This window comes from Pagrus major, chromosome 12 (assembly GCF_040436345.1).
Source record: "Pagrus major chromosome 12, Pma_NU_1.0".
Classification (NCBI taxonomy): Eukaryota; Metazoa; Chordata; class Actinopteri; order Spariformes; family Sparidae; genus Pagrus; species Pagrus major.
In genome coordinates, this window is record NC_133226.1 from 11,709,415 (window position 1) to 11,727,257 (window position 17,843).

A 17,843-nucleotide genomic window follows, 5' to 3' on the forward strand; every position below is an offset into this window, starting at 1 on the left:
AAAGTTTTTATATATTTACTTTTGTTTGTTTATCTATTAATGGATATAATTAATCAGTGTTTCCAGCTGTCCTTATCAGGTATGTTTAAATGTCTGGCTAATGAAACAACATCATTTATATCATGCTATGGTGGCCTGTAAGGTCGCATGTGAGGGATGATATATATACAGTGCTATCAGTGATTTTGGAGAGGTTTTTGCGCTTTTACGCACAGAGCCTATTAATGCTATTATTCTTGTACGGTTGCCTTTTCTTTTAAATTATGTGGCCAAAAGTAAAAAATGTACAAAGTGCAAGATTCTCCGTCTGGAAGGAGAGCAGCTGTTCTGCCGTGCGGATTAATTCAGCATCGATCAATCATCCATCCATACCTGACTGATAGCTAAATATAGTTCTTTTTCCTCATGTTGTCTTTAAATTAAATTCATCCTTCTGCTCTAATAGCATCATCTGTACACCCAGTGGTGGGAGATACGATAAGATATTCTTCTTCAAGTAGTAAAACCACAGTGTAGAAATACTCAGAAGAAAAAGTAAAATTAGAGTATATGCAAAATATACTTTAGGTGCAAAAAGTGCTCCTTATGCAGAATGGCCCATTTCAGAATAATATATAAACTATAAAATCAGTGGATTATAACTAGTGATGCATTCAAGTGTAAACACTGGTGTTGCACGTGGTCTGAGATAATTCCAACTATTATAGCCTAAACTATGGGGGAGCTCAATAATAATAATAATAATGATTTATCAGTTTATATTTATATTGTGCAGTAATAATCTGAACTAGTGATTTAAGAATAGTGCTTATTGTTACATCACCCCTATTGTTAAAGTGCGTCAGTGCACTTTTTCCCATAACTTCTTCAGTGTCTTCAGATGTGGCCACCGTGACCGTGCAAGTACAAGTTTGCTTCTGCTGCACTCAAACGTATTGAAACATATTCTTCTTTATTCCACATGGCCTGTCAGTTTGATAACGCTGCTTCATCTGATTCTTTCATTGTAGTGGTTTGATGTAATAATTCCTTTTATGTATTAAGGTTTCAATCACCCAACATGTGCAGCAAATTAAAGTTTAAAACCAAAGCTGGTTTGATGTTGTGACAATAAAGAACTTTCAAAGAACAGACTCATTTAATACCAACAGCACTTTTCTTTATTCTTCTCACACATCGTGTTCATCAAACAGAATCAAAGCTTTGTAGTCGGCCATCATCTCTTTCTTCTCTCTTCTGAGGTCAAGTGTGCAGTTTGACTTATGAATGGGCGACGTAACGAGCGTTAACGTCACTAATGTCCCTTTAATGTCAATTAGCACGTCAGATGGTGCTGCATGAAGTCTTCATTGAAGCTGTCTTAAGTAGAAATGGATCTTACAACTCACCTAAATATTGATTCATAACCATTTTAATTTTCACTGAATAAACTGGGGAAATCATGATGTTGTGACATTTGTTGGGGTCTGTAGCAATAAAATAAAATACAATAAAAATGTTTTCTTACATGTATTAGGCCAGGGCATCTCTGTAGCTCTACAGTACTTCATTATAATGCTGTTTTTAATCGAAGAATTGCAGCTTTTGCAGTTTGGATATTGCACTTGGCCATATGGCAATATTGATCATTTGTTTTTATATTGTACAGCCCTGATGTATAAATAAAATAAAAAATAAAATTGTTGCCATTGCCTCCAAAAGAACATTACTATGTTTTCTTTTTCAAAAGTATATTAACAGAAATATAAGTTAAAATAAACGTCCAGTTCTTGTGTGTAAGTGTGCAATGTGTAAAATGTGCCATTTTGATTATAATTTATGTGACATAATAATGTTTATTGTTGACATTTATTAATCATCATTTCTCATTTATTACCCTACTTAATCAGTCCATTATAAGTGTTGTTATAGGCTTATATTCTTGGGTTCAGCCTTCAACAAACTCACTTTATCAATTACATTTGTTATAGTTATAGTTTAAGACAAATAAATTGTCCCAACACCATCTTTGCTGAATACTTATGATTATCAATTCATTCATATCGCAATAGACCCCAGCAGGATAAGGCTATTTAAGCTTATATAGGCAATATAAATGAACTAATAATTAAAATCCAGCCTGGTATATCTTTATTTATGGTCAGTGTCAGTGCGTCACGTTGACCTGAACTTGCCCCCAGCGGGCTCCTAACAGCTCAGCTACAGAAAGTCATTCTTCTGATTAACTCCTGTGTTACTTTCCCATTAATCACAGCGCAGTTGTGCAGCTCGTAATCTCCTTAACTAATATTATTGTCACGACTTCTTATCAAAGGGATCTGTAATATACAAAAGAGCAACAATCAGAGCCGTGGGCTTTTACGCTTTTCACACCTCGGACACTACAAAGGCCAAGTGGTTTCGATACACAACAAGCTTGTCACATTAAGTGTCCCGTGGATCACACACACCCTTCATCCATCCAGCTCGACACATCTCCTCAGAGGACGTCAGGATGAGAGAGGGTGGGACTATAAAACCGAGGGCCGGCCTCTCACCTGGAGCATTCTTGAATCTACCTTCGGAAGAGCAACAACACACCTGGGAATTATGAAGGGACTAGCAGTGGATTTCTCTTTTGCGCTTCTACTTCTGGTGGATTTGGTTCTGGGTCAGCCCTTTCCCGGGATGCACCCTGGCGGTCTTCTCGGTGGGATGGGTGGCGGCTCCACACGCTCCGTGCATCGGCATCAGGGCAGCAGGCTGCCCCTCTACATGATGCAGCTGTACCGGACCATGCTGACCGAGGAGCGGGCTGGGACTCCTGCCAGTGTGAGCACTCACACCAGGACGGAGGACAACCCAGCTCTGCACGACTCCGACTCTGTCATCAGCCTTGTCGCTAAGAGTGAGTATTCAACATTAGGGTGAAAATGGCATTTTTTTGAATGGAGTTTGGTGGGACGTTGTGCACAGTTTTCCATGCAGTGCAGTTGGACTGGATTACTAATTTGGGGATTAGCTTTCCTTTGTGCATGTGTTAATTTATTTCACTCACCTTAATTTAATCATCTGGCTCATCACATTTATGCAACTGGGAATATATAATATTATAGTCATCACATGTTTAAAGATGAGTAATTGGTCTTGACACAACTGGCCAAAGTCAGATGACAAGTGACTTTTTTTTAAACGAGTCATAAATAATGCTGATCAATTTTCTTCACTCTTTTCTTTCAGGCTGCCATCAGATTGGCAAGAGGTGGTCCGTCACCTTTGACATGTCCTCCATGTCTGCAAGCGACAACATCCAGCTGGCTGAGCTTCGCATCCGCCTTCCTGCTTTCACAGAGTCCTCCCGAGCCTCAGTGGACATCTACCACTCCCACAGGGACCACTGCTCCGGCATGCACTGCCCAGAGAACAGGCTGTTCCTGGGCCGCCTGAGAGCTCATCCCAGTGCGATGGTCTCCCCGTCCTCCTGGAGGGTGTTCAACATGACAGAGGTGCTCCGTCGCTGGCTGCAGCGGGAGCACTTTACTCAGGAGACGGAGGAGCCTGAGGTGAAGGAGGAGGAAGAGCAGGAGCAGGAGGGAGTCCAGCACCACACACCTGACCGGGTCATGATGGTGGTCTTCTCGAGGCAGAACCCAAGTGGCCAGCGAACGCCAACACTCATCCGCACAGCTGAGCACTCCAAGTACGTCAGCCTGGACAGGGAAAGCTCCAGGACCGGGAGGGTCAAGAGGCACCACAAGACCCAGCAGAAGAGACGGAGAGTGGTTAGAGCTGCTCCTGCAAGCAAGCCCACAGAGGAGAAGAAGGGTCCTCTCTGCAGGAAGGTGGACATGTGGGTGGACTTTGACAAGATCGGCTGGAGCGAGTGGATTGTCTATCCCAAACGGTACAACGCCTTTCGCTGTGAAGGGAACTGTCCTACACCAGTAGATGAGACCTTCACTCCATCTAACCATGCATACATGCAGGTAAGGAGACAACTTTCTTTACTTTTATTGTAGGCCCTACTGTATTTTCTGCAACAGGATGCACCTTTAACGCCCCTAAAAGATATGCTCTAATCAATCATTTCTTCTCTTTCTTTCTCCAGAGCCTGCTGAAGCTTCACCACCCCGACAAGGTGCCCTGTCTCTCCTGTGTGCCAACCCGCCTGGCACCGCTTTCCATGTTGTACTACGAGAACGGGAGGATGATCATGAGGCATCATGAGAACATGGTGGTGGAGGAGTGCGGCTGCCACTGAGCAAAGGACCTGAAAAAGGTCAGACGGACTGAAGCCGCTGAGCCGTAGGCCCAGAGGAGTCTACTGACGCGGACCTGAGCTGCTCAGAGGCACAAAGTGGATGGAGGTCCACAGGCACTTTACAGACAGAGGCTGCTGCTGCTGCTTTGCACAATATGAAAGAAGGGACCTACTGTTTATCCTGCACACAGCTCTCTAAATTATGGATTTAAGGAATTAAGAGTTGTAAAATTGTTGGTACTTTTAATAGAAAATGAGGTGACCGAGATAAAACAAGGTGAAGACAGAAGCAGAATATGGTTCCTGACTGAAGCACTATAGAAGAAACAGTTGTACCAACTGTTTTTTTAAGCTTGTAGACTGAATTTTTAAAAATGTATTGAAATGAATCGTCTGAAGGATGTAAGCGCTTTTACTTTATTGAAATGTTTGGGTCACATTGACCCATTTGTATATTTACTATGTACAGTAATACAATAAATTATTTCTTATCTTGAACAAAGTGTTTGATGGTTTTTATTTCTGTGTTGATGCAAGAGTTTAATTTAAGCTGCTCATTACCCTTTAAGGTAAAAAGAAAAGATATGTGATCATAAATGTCGGCGATGATAGATTTATACAATAAAACATTTTCTACAGTAGACATTTTGACTTGATAGAGAAATTTGACTTTGTAAAAAAGTGGTAATTAGGAAAATTATTGTCAATCATTGAAGTCCAGTTCCAGTGATTATTTTCTAAGTCTGATCTCAACTGTTTTTCTTCCATGTTCACGACCTAACAGATGAAACGTTTCTAAGTTTCTATCCTTTTTTCATCTGTGGAAAATGAAATTTTGGCAGATGCAATTTTCTTTTGGTGATACTCATTTCAGCCACAAGGAGCTAAAGTGCACCAACACATCATGTTCTCAACAGGACCAAAAGCATTCATGTCTGCTTCAAGGTGAGATTTAATTTCTCCACGTAATCTAAACACAAGGTACATCTACTATGTTACTGTCATGTCTTTCTTCTGGCTAGGAGTGTATTATAATCTACTGTCAGTGTGACGGATGGAATAATGTCTATATCAGCAAGTCAGATCAAGCAGTACAGTAACATTTAATGGCTTCTTATGCAGCATTTTCCCATTCTGATATACGAGTGTTTTCATGCTCTTGTGGATGCTGTCAGTTGCAGCACTACGTTTGTGTTTCCTTATGTTTTATGTTCAAAATGTCGTTGAAACGCCAACAGTAGTACGAGTAGTAGGCTAGTAGTTACCACAGGGCTCCTGCAGGGGGAGCGTAGAGATGTTGAGCTACATCACAGGATTTCTCTTTATACACATTTTCAACAAGTCCCCCATAATAAGGGTGACTGTTTATATATTATATAGAATTGGATGCTGTTGAATTAATATTGCAATAATACTGCAAACCTTTTTTTTTCACTTAGCAAACACCTTTTTGCCCTCCTGTTTCACAGATGAAAAAATGTGTTAAAAGCCATCAAATGAGTCACATCACATAAAATATTAAAGGTTTAATTGTCACAAGACTTTGATTTACATGTCAAATATTTCACACATCATACAAAGTCAAAGTAAAGAAACTGTTTTATGCATCAGTTAGTGTTGTTTTAAAATATTTTTTACACATATTAAGCATTACAAAAAAATGCCATCTTGTTTTCAGAACAAATCTGAAAGTGGATTACATCTTAGTAAGACCAGACCGACAATCTTTTATCCCAGTAAACAAAGAAGCAATGTTGTAAATCACTTTCATCCTCGTTATCCTCTCTTCAGATGTCCATTTCAAACTGGGCGTCTTCTAGAAAAAGAGGAGACAGGGAGGTTGGGTAGAGGGAAACAGACAAAAAGAGCTGAAGCCCATCTGACCCGTTCACTTTTAAATACATACCTGCGTTCTCCTCTGGATGGAGGTGGTCGGTGTTATTGTTGGCTGTCCGTTCAGGCTGGTTTGTGTTGTTGGGGGACTCAGGTTTGAGCGGTCTGGTGACTCCTGGGATGTCGGGCAGTTTGGGAGGCGTACGGGTCAGAGGAGACGTCCGACACTGCAGGAGGAACTTCCTATCGTAGATGATTCTGGTACCTGTAGGCGACAGCAGCAAAGGAATCCAAAGTTACCTGCTGTCAATGGCAAAATTAACAGTGTGGCAACATTTCACATAATTAATATTTGGAGCAGCTGTGTTCATATTGTACATTTTGTGGAAAAGTTGATACCAATACAAACTGTTTTGTTTTCACAAGTCTACCACAGCAGATAACTCTGATAAATTAATTTAATTAAAAAAATTAAATAAAACAAAGTCAATTAAATGACAATAAAATAAATCTGCTAACCTTGAAATGTAGCATTTGTACGTTGAAATGTAGAAAATAAAAAAACAGCAGCTAAAAACGACATTAAAGACTTGTAACAAGTTAAAAACAAAACAAACAAAATAAATTCAGCTTCTTATCTCAACATCAAACACTTGTAAAAAGTTTAAAAGGATCAAATAAAATGTTGGCAATAAAATAAAATTAAACAGCAAACACCAACATTAAAGACCTGTATAAAGTTCAAAATTGGTAAAACAAAACAATGTTAAATAAAAGTCAGCTGTTAATCTAATACATTGGACACTCGTAAATAGTTAAAACTGATAAAATAAAGCAATAATAAAATACATTTTCAGCAGCTAACATGGACATAAAAGACTCGTGAGGAGTTAAAAAAACAAACAAAATAATACAGAATAAAATTCAGCTGCTTTTCTTAACATTAAACACTTTTAAAATAAATAATAAAATAAATATTTTAAAATATTTTAAAAAATAAATAAATTCTGCAGGTAACATTGATACTAAACACTTCCAACTAGTTTAAAGCATTAGCATAAAAATAAAATAAAAATGGACTTTAATAAAATAAAAAAAAAACCTGAAGCTGCCCTCACATTTGTAACTAGTTGAAAAGGACTAAATAAAAAAAAGTTAATAAAAAGTTATTACTGTATACATGTCCATACATGCCCACGATGGGCAATGACCTCATTTTTGCCATCCATACCAGAGACATTGACTCTCCTTCACTGACCCAATTCTGTTTTATCTGTGTAAATCTGTTGCACCTGCTGACGTGGGAACAGAACACAGTATCAGTTGTCAACATGTGGACTCTACGTCACCTTTCTCACCAACACACACCAACAGAGAACATGTTCTGCTTTACTTCTGTCACCACGCTGGAGATTTCCCAGGATCTCGAGCTCGTAGCTGTTTGAGTAAACACTGAAGAAATGGGCCACAAAGCTTAGTGTGCCGACGAGAGTGAAACTGACTTTGTGTCATCGTAGTCGGTTGTTCTGGGTCCTGGCCCACTGAGATCATCTGTCCCGTTCCCACGTTGACTGATTAACACTTGTTTTTTTTGGTTCCAACTTTTAAGTTCCCTTTTATTAATTTGTACCAAAAATTAGACCAATTCATGCTTTGTGTAATTTTGTTTTTTGTAGAAAGCTAAAATAGTGGTTGTAATTTGTATTAATACAGTTTGTTGTATTTATAATATATACAGTAATTAGTAGCTCTTTTTTGCCTCTTTAATATAACCGTTTTGACTAAGCGGAGTCCACATCTAGTAAACATGTTGCATCAGCTCAACAACAGCCTGCTGTAATAACTAGACTATTAATAGGATATGACTGAGTGCAGGCTGACCATTGAGTCTTTGATTGTGTAAGTAATCCTCTGCTACAGGCGACCGACACTAAATACAGATACTCTGATTCTGAAATCAGCAGATTCATCATCCTGATGAGCCTTCGAGGAAGGAAAGTGACCATCAGACACATGAAATTATACTGAAAGGAAAAACATGAATCACGTCTGTGCACTGACTTCTCCAATGGCATAAATGAGCAAATAAATCCACATGAAACCATGCATGTAGCAGAATGCAGGATTTGGTCTTTAGCTTCCAGGAAGCCCAAACACTGTAAAACATTAACAGGAAAACATGACGCACTGTAGACAAGGCTGAGGTCTGTAGCCTGGCTGTCACATGTGTTTCCTGCACCGTGAACTGTTTTTATTCGTCACAATTAATAAATGATAAAGTAAAATAAAATAAAATAAAATAAAAAGATGTTTTGAATGACAGTAACTTCTCCCTACATCTCTGCAATGTTAATTTAGAAACTAATTTCAAACTCAGCCACTTCAATGTGATATACCAAAGCAATGCAATGCACCAAATAATACTGTTATTGGGTGTAATATCAGTGTAATATTAATGCCTCCTGGGTTATAATAACTTATCCACATTGCACTGCCCGTTTCCAGGTCAACTTGCATGCAGGTCTTTCATCATGTACTCCCCCTTTAAATCTGTTTACACACATTTTACAGCCCTTAAAGTAAATCTTTACATCTTACACGTTGCCGTCTCCCTGATTAAATTTAACTTATGTGTTGTCGTTTTGTTCTTTTCAGTGTTACCTCCTGGCGTGGTGCTGAACATAGTCCCTCCCGGAGTCGTGGAGTAATCCTGGGGCATGTGAGCAGAGTCGTGGATAGCGACCCGCCTGACGGCCGGGATGGCCCGGCTGCTGGTGGTCTGACCTCCCGCTGACATCTCTCTCAGGACTGGGTCTGCTGTGTTTGAGCTGCTCGGACACACCACAGGTGAGGGAAGTTTGCTGTGAGTGTGGCGGACAGTGTGGAGGAGGGATATAAAGCTGCCAACCTGCAGTCGGTCCACAGAGAAGTTACCTCTCCTGCTACACGTGGTCACCACACGTCCAAAACAACCCTGGGACTTCCTTCAAAACAAGACGTAGGGCGTAGAGCTGTGATTGGCTGAGAGCAGGGGGCGTCACAGCATGTGGGGGTTGTAGTTTTTCCCGATCAAGAGGCTGCGCCCTTCTTCTTCTTTGTGGTTTTACTGGCAGCTGGCCTTCTTTAAATTACTGCCTCCCTCTGGCTTCAATCGTCCGCTGTATATATAAATATATACTGCACTGTGTATTTACTGTAGCCTGTTTATTTCAGACATGTGACTCAAGTCATTTGGTCTAAATCTGAAGCAAGTCCCAAGGCATTTTTTCTTGGGCAAGTCAATATAATAAGTTAAAGGTGCAATATGTAAGAAATGGCCACTTGTCAATTTGGTTAGCATGCTAACTTCAGTAGACACCTTTACAACACAGTACATAGTCATCTTTGACATAACCTCTGTTGATAATTTAAGCTAATTTTTTGCACTTTTAACCCTCACAAGAACAATAATCAATATGACAGTATATCCACAGATGCCCCACCATCATAGGACACATCAAGATGTAATCACAGGACCTCTGGTGGTTTCCTTTGGTGTCTGGCACTTGGGCGTTTGTGGCTGATCCTGAGTTCTGTGACCTCCTTGGATGGTTACTTGATCAGATTGGGATCTGGCCAATTTGGAAGCCAGGTCGACACTTCAAGATCTTTTTCATGTTCCTCGAGCAGATTTGGGAGTGCTGCTGCCATTGGGGATACCTGGCTGTAGTGGCATTTGGGTGGGTAGTGCGTGTCAAGTTGCATCCACATGAATGCCAGGACCCAAAGTTTTCTCGACAGAACATTACATTGTAACATGATGATAAATGTTATTCACTTTACCTGTTAGTCCTGTTAATCTTGTGTCTGATCAGTGTATACCACTTTAAATTTACACTGAATGCACATGTAGGACTATTGCACAATAATTTCACTGTTTACATAAAAACAACACACCATTTATGTCACATCTTTGTTTATTAACTCTTGTAAATGGTTTGAGCTGGTGTACAGGGTAAGATGATCTATACATATCTTCATGTCAGAATGATTCTGATTGAAAGGCTTGTATACATATTCACGTTTGTTTATCCTCTCTTCAGGACAATACAAAAGAAAAGAAAACAAGTGGTCATAGCTACAAAGCCTCTACATTCCACATGATGTGGGCGTTGGCCTAGTCTAGATAATGCTTAAAGAACATCCATAACAACTCTATGAGGGTGCATAGCATTCTAATTAAATATATTTTGTCATATATTTATACATATATTTTCATAAAAACATCTTTTTTTTGTGCATGTGCGCAGTTGCATTCCTTAGGATAGAGTAATATGATATTGCGTTTACATTGTCATGTATCCATTCTAAAGGAGTATAGGTGATCTCTATTCTTCGCAACAGTTAAAATTTTACAATACTCTTTTTTTTTTTTAAATACATTGTCGTAGGTTTACACGTCCTCTCAAGTCACAAGCCCGGAAAAAACTTTCTCTCTTCTTCCCCCACATCCAACAAGCACCGTCACTCACTCACTCACACATACACACTTTAAATACAACACAAACATGGTGGAGTCTAATTCATCATAGTGCAGAGGTTCACTGACTAGTTTATTTCTGACAGTAAATTTAAATCATGTTTGTAATAAACACCTCAGAGTGGAAACAGAATATTTCCATTCAAATAAAACTACTGAATACGTCATATCGTTCAGTGGTTACGTGTACATTTTATCTGGATTTAAAACTGACTGATATTTGGATCTTTTAACTATAAGTGAAATAAGGGGATACTGACTCAGAGTTAGAGTTATAATCCTTAAGATTTCAGTCTTGGTTGATTTAACGACACCTGTGGTTACTGGTGGTGAACCTTTCAGAGGCTACCAGGGCCATAGTCAGGAATTTAGAAATAAGTAATACGTAACTTACATACACACAAACCTTACGTTACATAAGTAACATACTTATTTTAATCTTAACCACAATGTTATAAACTTAACCAAGTAGTTTTGTTGCATAACCCAACCATACTGTGAGTGTACGACGAAGGTCCGGTACGCCTCACACTGGTAACAGCAATCATGTAGTTTTGGGAACGGTGATACAGTATCTGTTGTTTTGGGTGTTGATGGCATTTTACCTATTCAGTTGTTTAGGTAGAGGATGTGTTTACATTTTGGATTGTCCACCACAGAAGAGGTTTTTCTTTTATTTTTTCTGCACATTGTATCTCCTACATGACAGTCTAAATAAGAAAGCTTTCTCCAAACACATTTTTTTTTGGTAGCTCTGGCCTTGGTGGCTACTTTGTCAAAACTACAAAGTTGTGGATCCATTTGAAGTGAAACCAACAGTATATGCTGATAAGAGTCATCGTGAACACTAAAGAAGTGTCAGTACTCACTAATACTGATCGTATTTTGTCTTGCACATTAGTTGAGACATGTCCATACACTGTTTTTTGTCTTGTGCATCATTTCCTCATGCAAAGATATTGAATGGATGTTAAGAAAATGCCATAAAGAGTGTCAAAAATGGGGTTTGGTGTGATGAAAATCTTAAGGATTATCACTTTAACACAAGATTAAGTTGTCAATTCTCTTTAAAATGCGTAAGTCCATCCTGTTTCTTGTGCTGATACAGTACAAGGTGTCAAATAGAGACTAATTAATGGAACGACAAAGAGCGAGTCACTTTAAGAGATTAAGGTAGTTACTGGCTTCCATCATTCAAAAGCTGTCACCTGCCTCTATCATGCCAGTTTAGACACAGCATAATTATAAAGAGACAGTGTTTTTGTAGTCCTCTGGTAGGTCGGTTCAAAGCTCAGAATTAAATCCTGGACTTTATGAGAAAGTTGCTTTGGTTAGTTTACAGAACGGGTCAAAAAACTTGGTGGTTTGTCTTGCAGCCCACATATTAGTTGTACATTAATCAAATGAAACGGTCTTGTTTAATTTGGTGGACACAAAACTTGGCTGGTTCATTTAAGTTCACCACTCGTAGGAATGAATTTGGTAAAACATAACCAACAGAGGCAACCATTGTCATGTCGCCTCCCCAGGAGCTGAGTGGTTAATGACCACAATACTCTGTGTCCTTTTTGGTCTTATTTAATCTCCACCACACACACACACACACACACGCACGCACGCACGCACGCACGCACACACACACACTTACCATCCTGCTTCATAACGCCCTAACAACCACTTCCTCGTCCTGTGAATCCCCACCCCGCCCTAAATGTCCCCAACACCCAAGTCTTAATCAGAAGCAGTCACTTAATGTCCTGCGCTCGTCTTTTGAGAGGAGGACTCAGAACTTAAAAAACAAAACAAAAAAGAAAAAAACAAACAATTTTTTTGATTCTGACTTAGCAGAACTGAAAACCTGAGTGGAGTAACAGTGGAAAACATGTGATATGTAATTAAAAACATGTGCTATATCGGATGAGGCATTCATGGGCATGGAAAATATGTGCATATGTGTGATGTGTAACTAATGTGTTCAGTCATTCATCCAGTGTCTCAGTCATTCAGGCTACAGTAGCATTTACAGTACTTAAATATTGTTTCGATTTCCAGGAAATGTGTGCTACTATGACATGACCCCTTTGTAGTGCTGCCGTCAGGTTTCTGCATAAAGTAAGTGTTTCAGAGATGAAGGGAACACGAGATGGGTGGTTTACAGTGATGCCAGTGAATGTATGAAAATGGTGAAACACTTACAACTACAACTTAAATTACTCAGAAAAACAACAAGGAGTTCAGTGGTTTCCACCTTACGGCAGCAGCAGACTCCTTAATAGGTATCAGTGTATTAAGTTAACATATCCTGGTTTATATTTTGCTACGTTAAGTGCTGTAAAACAAATAATCCCTCTCAGGCCTCTGCAGTCCAACACTGCCACAACCGAGTCATCCGCCCTTGCATCAGTGTGTCCTCTCTGACTCCCGTCAGATACAGCATGGTTGCCCAATGTCAAACTCAGCTGCTGTTCGTCCAGATGGAGTTTCTGTCTTCACTGAGGAGTTCAGTCAGTTACAACTTTCAGTTTCAGATCCTTTATGCACATATACAGAACCACGGCGTCCATCTTCTGTGCTCTTGTTGTTAAGTATTATTGCTGCAGCATACTCCAAAAAATCCAACACTCTGACCAGGCTATAATTATTTAATGATGACATGTTTTTCTGATAATGTGTGTGTGTGTGTAAGCATGTGTGTTTGTGGATGTGCTTTTGTCTGTGTATTTGAATGTTTGTGTGTCTTCACAGTTCACGAGTCTGGGGTCAGTGTTTTATAAGACAATCACAGTGCTACCTGCTGTCCTCGCTGCACAGCTCCTATCACAATCACATGTTGTAGTAGCATCGTGCTACTTTCACGCTCGAATTTCTCCAAATCACTACATCCTTACATGAAACAGATCCTCCATGATTTCACCATCTCAACTGAATCGACCAAAATCCAACAGTGAGGCCCTACAGCCGTTGCGAACAGATAAAGAGGAAACACACAGAAAATTTTTCTCAAAGTTTTTAACATTAGATGGAGGAGCTATAGATGCTGATGGAGAGGCCTGTGATTTTACTGCATATCGACTGAGGCTACTGATAAAAGGTGAGTCGAGGTGATGTGCGCTACTGGGAGAAATGACGGAAGAAGGTAGAAAAGGTCACGAGGGAGGAAAACGTCGATCTTTGTGTTGCAGAGCTGCTGCACAATGCAATCAAGCCATCAACCCCTTTTCCAAAGAAAACATTCCCCGTTGTCTGGAAAAACACATTTCCCCTGAAAACACGAGGGGTGAAAGAGCTTCAGCTCCCTACCGAGGTTAGACAATGCTTAAAACCACGGTGGACAGGTTTCAAAGGAACGGATTACAAGAAAACGAGCTTCATCCACAAAGGAAAAGACGCCAGCGCACGCAGACAGGAACACTCACGAGCAGGGGAGCACAGCGGCTTTCTCATTCCAGCACTGAGCGCACCATGACATCACAGGGGGCAGCGAGCCAATCATGAGGCGGGGGCTCAGCGCCAAGCCAGAAGCAAGAAACACATGCGGTAGAGAAGAATACACGCACACATACGCACACATACACGCACTGACACATGTCCACGTAGCATAGAGTGCATATATCACATTGAGAATAATAGGGGAAAAGGTCCAGTGAAAGAAGCATTGGTAGGCTCAGCAGAGGCTTAGCTGTATACAGAACCATCCATTGAGGGACTTTTTTTTGGCTGTAGTGTTATTGGACTCAACTCGCTTGCCACTCCAGTTGCAGGGGTGGGATGAGGTCCTTAAAATGGCCTGAGGCCAAAGTGTGGGTCCGCCCCGCACCATGTACCCCTTCAGTTTGTAGATAATGACAGTTCAAAAGGTCAAAGGGCATGCACCAGCAGTCATCATGCGATTACAGTTCACAGGAAGCACTTTTTGTTGCTTTTTTTTTTTTCTTGGTTGTTTTACTGACATTTATGTTTTTTTTTTGTAAAAAAACAAAAACAAAAGAGATCTTCATGCCTTAGTCTAGTTGATATTTTCTTTACAAATGTTATAAAACTACAAGTTGAACTCCTCTTTTTTTCTTTCTCCGTCTCTTCTTACGCGGTACTCCATGGTCACATGTTGAGGATGATTCTGTGTTTGTCATTTTGTAGTTTGCACTTGTTAGTCTTTGTCTCCTCCCTTCCTCATTTCCATCTGCGTTCTGGTTGTGTTTTTGTGGAGGATGATTTGGCAGTGGCTTTCCGGTCCTAGAAAACAGAGAGAGACACCATTAACACACAAAACACAGGCTAAATTACATTGGCCTTCCCAAAAAATATTCCCAAAATATTATCAAAGTATAATGGATGCCAAATCTAATTTTGAACATAAATGGAACAGAACAGCATGTGGAGACTACTGAGCTCTAACAGAGTCCAAATATGTTGCCATACAGGCTTTAATCCAAGCACTGGGATTCACAAGTGCTTGTTGTGTGTCCCGTACCTGGAGGACTGGGTAGTATGTGTATTTCAGTGTTTAACTCTCCGCAGACTGGTGCGCTGCACTGACTGAGCGCCCTTTCTCACATCCACCCCCACCTGGAGCAAGGAGGGAGGGAGGAGGGAAGGAAACAACACTCGGACCAATTAACTTCTGAAGCCTCTACATGTAACAGAGCAGGAAACTAACTCGTCTGTCCACCGGCCAGCCACTGTGGCTCGCTGCGGTCCCCAAAATTCACAGGCTGTCACTGCTTTACATTTAGAAATTCATCAGCCAATCAGGTTGGAAGAGAAACAGATCACTGCCTGAAGCACTTTGTTCAACATATCAAATCAGTTTACAAATGTGCAAGCATTTTGCCAGTGAGGACAATGGTGATGAAAGGTGGTAATGTCTCTCTTTTCCACTAACACTCATTACTTGCTGTCTTTAAAGGTCCCATATTATGCTCATTTTCAGGTTCATATTATATTGGGTGTCTACATTGCTACCTGAACATTTTTACATGCTTTAATGTTCAAAAAACACATTGTTTTTCTCATACCGTCCATTGCTGCAGCACCTCTCTTCACCCTCTGTCTGAATGCTCCATTTTAGTGCCCGTCTCTTTAAAGCCCCCGCCCCGAGAAGCAAAGTCTGCTCCGATTTGTCAGCTCTCACAAGCCTGAGCAGTCACTGCTTCCCACCCTGTTTACATCTGCCTGTTTTTGCAACCAGTGGTGTGGCTGAGGGGGCTGACTGTATAGTTGTGACAGGAAGTCTCACCTTCTACAATATGGGACCTTTAATACATGGATGTCCAATTTCATCATTTATAGATTCCAAATTACCATTAACAGAGGTTGGTTTGTTGTCATATCTGCTAACGGGGACAAAATATTTCTAACCATCATTTTGCTGGTGGCTCCTGTTAATTTCCCACCCTTTGTGCCAGGCTGTGTGACTGATTTACAGTTAAATGCTGTCTGCTCGGGTTTACAGCGCTTGTGAGTGAATATGACTCTGTGTAAACGATGAAAACATGACTGACTCACTTTTCGAGCAAGCATATGTCCGTGTTCAGAAACAAACTGCGGCTCAGCAGCATAGTCCTCTTTCTCCTCTCTCTGTAAAAGACAATTTACATATAAACGCCAGCTCATAGTACTCACATATGTCCAGTAATAAACTTGTTTGTAATCAGAAATGTAAAAAAGAAATGAAAAGGTATTAGACATGGCAGATATTCCCCATGTGTTGCACCACACAACACATCAATCTGGTCAGATTCATCAAAACATTTCATTTTGATGATTCCTCAGTTGTTAAGTGAATACTGATGGTCGTGCGCAAATAAATCAAACTAAATGACTGTCTTCCATCTGATAATTCAAAAAAGTGATGGATAAAGATGTTTCCCCTCCGGGCGCAGGAAGCAGCGGGTGGTCGGCGTGGAAACCTGACCTGGCCCCGCCTTGGCTCCTGTTCCCAAGAATGTTGGCCGGCCTCCTGGTGAGAGAAGCCCAGCCCCCTGTCAAAGGGCTGTGTGCCCTGCAGGAAGCGCCCACGCAGCACATGAGAGTAACCCGTGTCACACACCGGAGTCAGCAGAGCCTCCTGGGCCACACGCAAGCCTGGCACATCACGTCCCGATGACACCGAGCCCACCCAGCCCTGCAGGGAGTCCTTGTCTGGTAAGTAGGGTTGAAATGCTCCACCTCCTACCATTCTGGATCGCAAAATGCAAATAAAGCAAAGGGAAAGAGAAAGAAATAGGAGATATGTTACCATTTTGAGCACAGACAGTGAAGAATGACACACATTGGCAGCCAACGTACCGGTTATCTCCGTTATGCTCTGAAGACCGACTCAGTCCCGACATCTCACACCGCTGGGCATACACCTGCTGGCCTGCAACAACAGAAATCCCTTCCACTGAACCCAGCCCTATACCGCCACCTCCCCCTTTTGCTCCTCCTCCTGCTGCGAGGGCCTCCCCTCTCCTTCCATCCGACCTCTGACCTCCCAGCTGCCCGTTTAGGTTGACCTTAGGGACGGCGCCACTGGCCCTCACCCTGTCCCTTTCTGCCAGCACACATGCTAGCTCCTGTGGCGCCTCCTCCTCCTCAACCTCCCCTTCCTCTTCCTCCTCTTCCTCCTCCTCTTCCAGCTCCATGATAGAGCCGCTGGCTCCACTGGCTCCACTGCTCGGGCGACCCAAGCTGCAGGGAAGGGAGAGCGTAGCGCCCTCTGAGTCATCAGCCCGACTGCTACCATCTAGTGACGAGTCCTCCACTGTAACCAGTGAGGGGCTGACCCCTGCTGGCCACACTTGAACGTCAGACATCTCCATTAATGTGTCTTCCTCAGTCGTGGCGATGGGGGCACACTCGAGGCTGGAGACTTCCTGCCAGTAGGGCTCCGCTCCCAGCGGAGAGGGCAAGCTGTACTGCATGGAGGCCGGGGACAGCAGCTCCTCTTGCACCAGCCCATAACCTGGAGGGAAGACAGGGCGAGACAAGAGAAAGACTAACACCACGCAGGCACAGCCAGAGGGAGGATGGGGAGGTGGTGGATCGACTGTTTCTCCAACTCATGAGGAAACAGTGGGGCTCAGCCCTGTCCCAATACACCAGGAAAGAGCCTAATCTGTCTTTATAAAGCCACAGATTAAGGACATCCTTAAATCCATTTCATTAACCGTGAAAAGGTCGATATATTGATCCAGAACTAGCAATCTGAGTCCAATAAATTCCAGCCAATATGTTTTTAAAAAAGCTTTCAGTTTGAAAGGTAGAACA

General features: G+C 41.5%; 3 protein-coding genes across 3 annotated transcripts in view; 1 reads left to right on the top strand and 2 right to left on the bottom strand.

Annotated features, from left to right (window-relative positions):
* The first annotated feature begins 2,667 nt into the window (after positions 1-2,667).
* Positions 2,668-4,240, top strand: ndr1 (nodal-related 1). The gene is made up of 3 exons (XM_073478383.1): positions 2,668-2,887; positions 3,220-3,965; positions 4,088-4,240. Exons 1-3 carry the CDS (start codon positions 2,668-2,670, stop codon positions 4,238-4,240), a joined length of 1,119 nt encoding a protein of 372 aa, XP_073334484.1.
* Positions 4,241-5,751: 1,511 nt separating this feature from the next.
* LOC141006193 (eukaryotic translation initiation factor 4E-binding protein 1-like) lies at positions 5,752-9,006 on the bottom strand. Its single transcript, XM_073478339.1, has 3 exons — positions 8,735-9,006; positions 6,147-6,338; positions 5,752-6,056 (listed from the first exon to the last, which is right to left on the bottom strand). The coding sequence occupies exons 1-3, from the start codon at positions 8,868-8,870 to the stop codon at positions 6,028-6,030; spliced, it is 357 nt and encodes a 118-aa protein (XP_073334440.1). The 5' UTR covers positions 8,871-9,006; the 3' UTR covers positions 5,752-6,027.
* A 6,083-nt stretch (positions 9,007-15,089) lies between these two features.
* The window catches only part of ank1b (ankyrin 1, erythrocytic b), a 74,688-nt gene continuing 71,934 nt past the window's right edge, over positions 15,090-17,843 (bottom strand). The window contains exons 39-42 of the mRNA XM_073477689.1: positions 16,881-17,538; positions 16,642-16,771; positions 16,098-16,169; positions 15,090-15,158 (exon numbers count right to left, since the gene is read on the bottom strand). Of these exons, the coding sequence (XP_073333790.1) occupies positions 15,090-15,158; positions 16,098-16,169; positions 16,642-16,771; positions 16,881-17,538 (929 nt within the window). The remainder of the gene's footprint in view (positions 15,159-16,097; positions 16,170-16,641; positions 16,772-16,880; positions 17,539-17,843) is intronic.

Coding starts and splice junctions, on each gene's coding strand:
- LOC141006193 (XM_073478339.1), bottom strand. CDS start 8,870: ATGTCAGCGGGAGGTCAGACCACCAGCAGCCGGGCCATCCCGGCCGTC. Junction 6,339..8,734: donor GTTCAGCACCACGCCAGGAG/GTAACACTGAAA, acceptor TGTCGCCTACAG/GTACCAGAATCATCTACGAT. Junction 6,057..6,146: donor CCATCCAGAGGAGAACGCAG/GTATGTATTTAA, acceptor CTCTTTTTCTAG/AAGACGCCCAGTTTGAAATG.
- ndr1 (XM_073478383.1), top strand. CDS start 2,668: ATGCACCCTGGCGGTCTTCTCGGTGGGATGGGTGGCGGCTCCACACGC. Junction 2,888..3,219: donor CATCAGCCTTGTCGCTAAGA/GTGAGTATTCAA, acceptor CTTTTCTTTCAG/GCTGCCATCAGATTGGCAAG. Junction 3,966..4,087: donor CTAACCATGCATACATGCAG/GTAAGGAGACAA, acceptor TTCTTTCTCCAG/AGCCTGCTGAAGCTTCACCA.